We start from the raw sequence: 1,245 nt of genomic DNA on the forward strand, positions 1-1,245 counted from the left end.
GTTCATGAAGCGCGTCTTCGAAGACGGCAAGTGGACCCTGTTCAGCCCGAGTGAAGTACCGGACCTGCACGACCTGACCGGCAAGGCCTTCGAGGAACGCTACGAGTACTACGAAGCCCTGATCGAGTACGGCAAGATCAAGCTATACAAGACCATCCAGGCCAAGGACCTGTGGCGCAAGATGCTCTCGATGCTGTTCGAGACCGGCCACCCGTGGCTGACCTTCAAGGACCCGTGCAACCTGCGCAGCCCGCAGCAGCACGTGGGCGTGGTACACAGCTCCAACCTGTGCACCGAGATCACCCTGAACACCAACAAGGACGAGATCGCCGTCTGCAACCTGGGTTCTGTCAACCTGGTCAACCACATCGTCGATGGCAAGCTGGACATCGAGAAACTCGGCCGCACCGTGAAGACCGCCGTGCGCATGCTCGATAACGTCATCGACATCAACTACTACAGCGTCGACCAGGCGCGTAACTCCAACTTCAAGCACCGTCCGGTCGGCCTCGGCCTGATGGGCTTCCAGGACGCCCTGTACCTGCAGCACATCCCCTACGGCTCCGACGCTGCCGTCGAGTTCGCCGACAAGTCGATGGAAGCCATCAGCTACTACGCCATCCAGGCTTCCTGCGACCTGGCCGAAGAGCGTGGCAGCTACTCAACCTTCGAAGGTTCGCTGTGGAGCAAGGGCATCCTGCCGCTGGACTCGCAGCAGATCCTGATCGAAGCCCGCGGCCAGAAGTACATCGACGTCGACCTGAGCGAGTCGCTGGACTGGGCGCCGATCCGCGAGCGCGTGAAGAAAGGTATTCGCAACTCGAACATCATGGCCATCGCGCCGACCGCGACCATCTCCAACATCATTGGCGTGTCGCAGTCCATCGAGCCGACCTACCAGAACCTGTACGTGAAGTCGAACCTCTCCGGCGAATTCACCGTGATCAACCCCTACCTGGTTCGCGACCTGAAAAACCGCGGCCTGTGGGACCCGGTCATGGTCAACGACCTGAAGTACTACGACGGCTCCGTGCAGCAGATCGAGCGCATCCCGCAGGACCTGAAAGACCTGTACGCCACCGCCTTCGAAGTGGAAACCAAGTGGATCGTCGACGCTGCCAGCCGTCGCCAGAAGTGGATCGACCAGGCTCAGTCGCTGAACCTGTACATCGCCGGCGCCTCGGGCAAGAAGCTGGACGTGACCTACCGCATGGCCTGGTACCGTGGCCTGAAAACCACCTACTA

General features: G+C 60.5%; 1 protein-coding gene across 1 annotated transcript; it reads left to right on the forward strand.

The window, feature by feature from the left end:
• Positions 1 to 4: 4 nt before the first annotated feature.
• On the forward strand, positions 5 to 1,240 carry LOC120860115 (ribonucleoside-diphosphate reductase subunit alpha-like; the record flags this gene model as incomplete). Its single annotated transcript, XM_040235932.1, has 1 exon — positions 5 to 1,240. A coding segment is annotated over one exon (1,236 nt), but the record flags the coding sequence as incomplete, so codon positions are not given.
• Positions 1,241 to 1,245: the final 5 nt, after the last annotated feature.

This window comes from Oryx dammah, unplaced genomic scaffold (assembly GCF_014754425.2).
Source record: "Oryx dammah isolate SB20612 unplaced genomic scaffold, SCBI_Odam_1.1 HiC_scaffold_9219, whole genome shotgun sequence".
Classification (NCBI taxonomy): Eukaryota; Metazoa; Chordata; class Mammalia; order Artiodactyla; family Bovidae; genus Oryx; species Oryx dammah.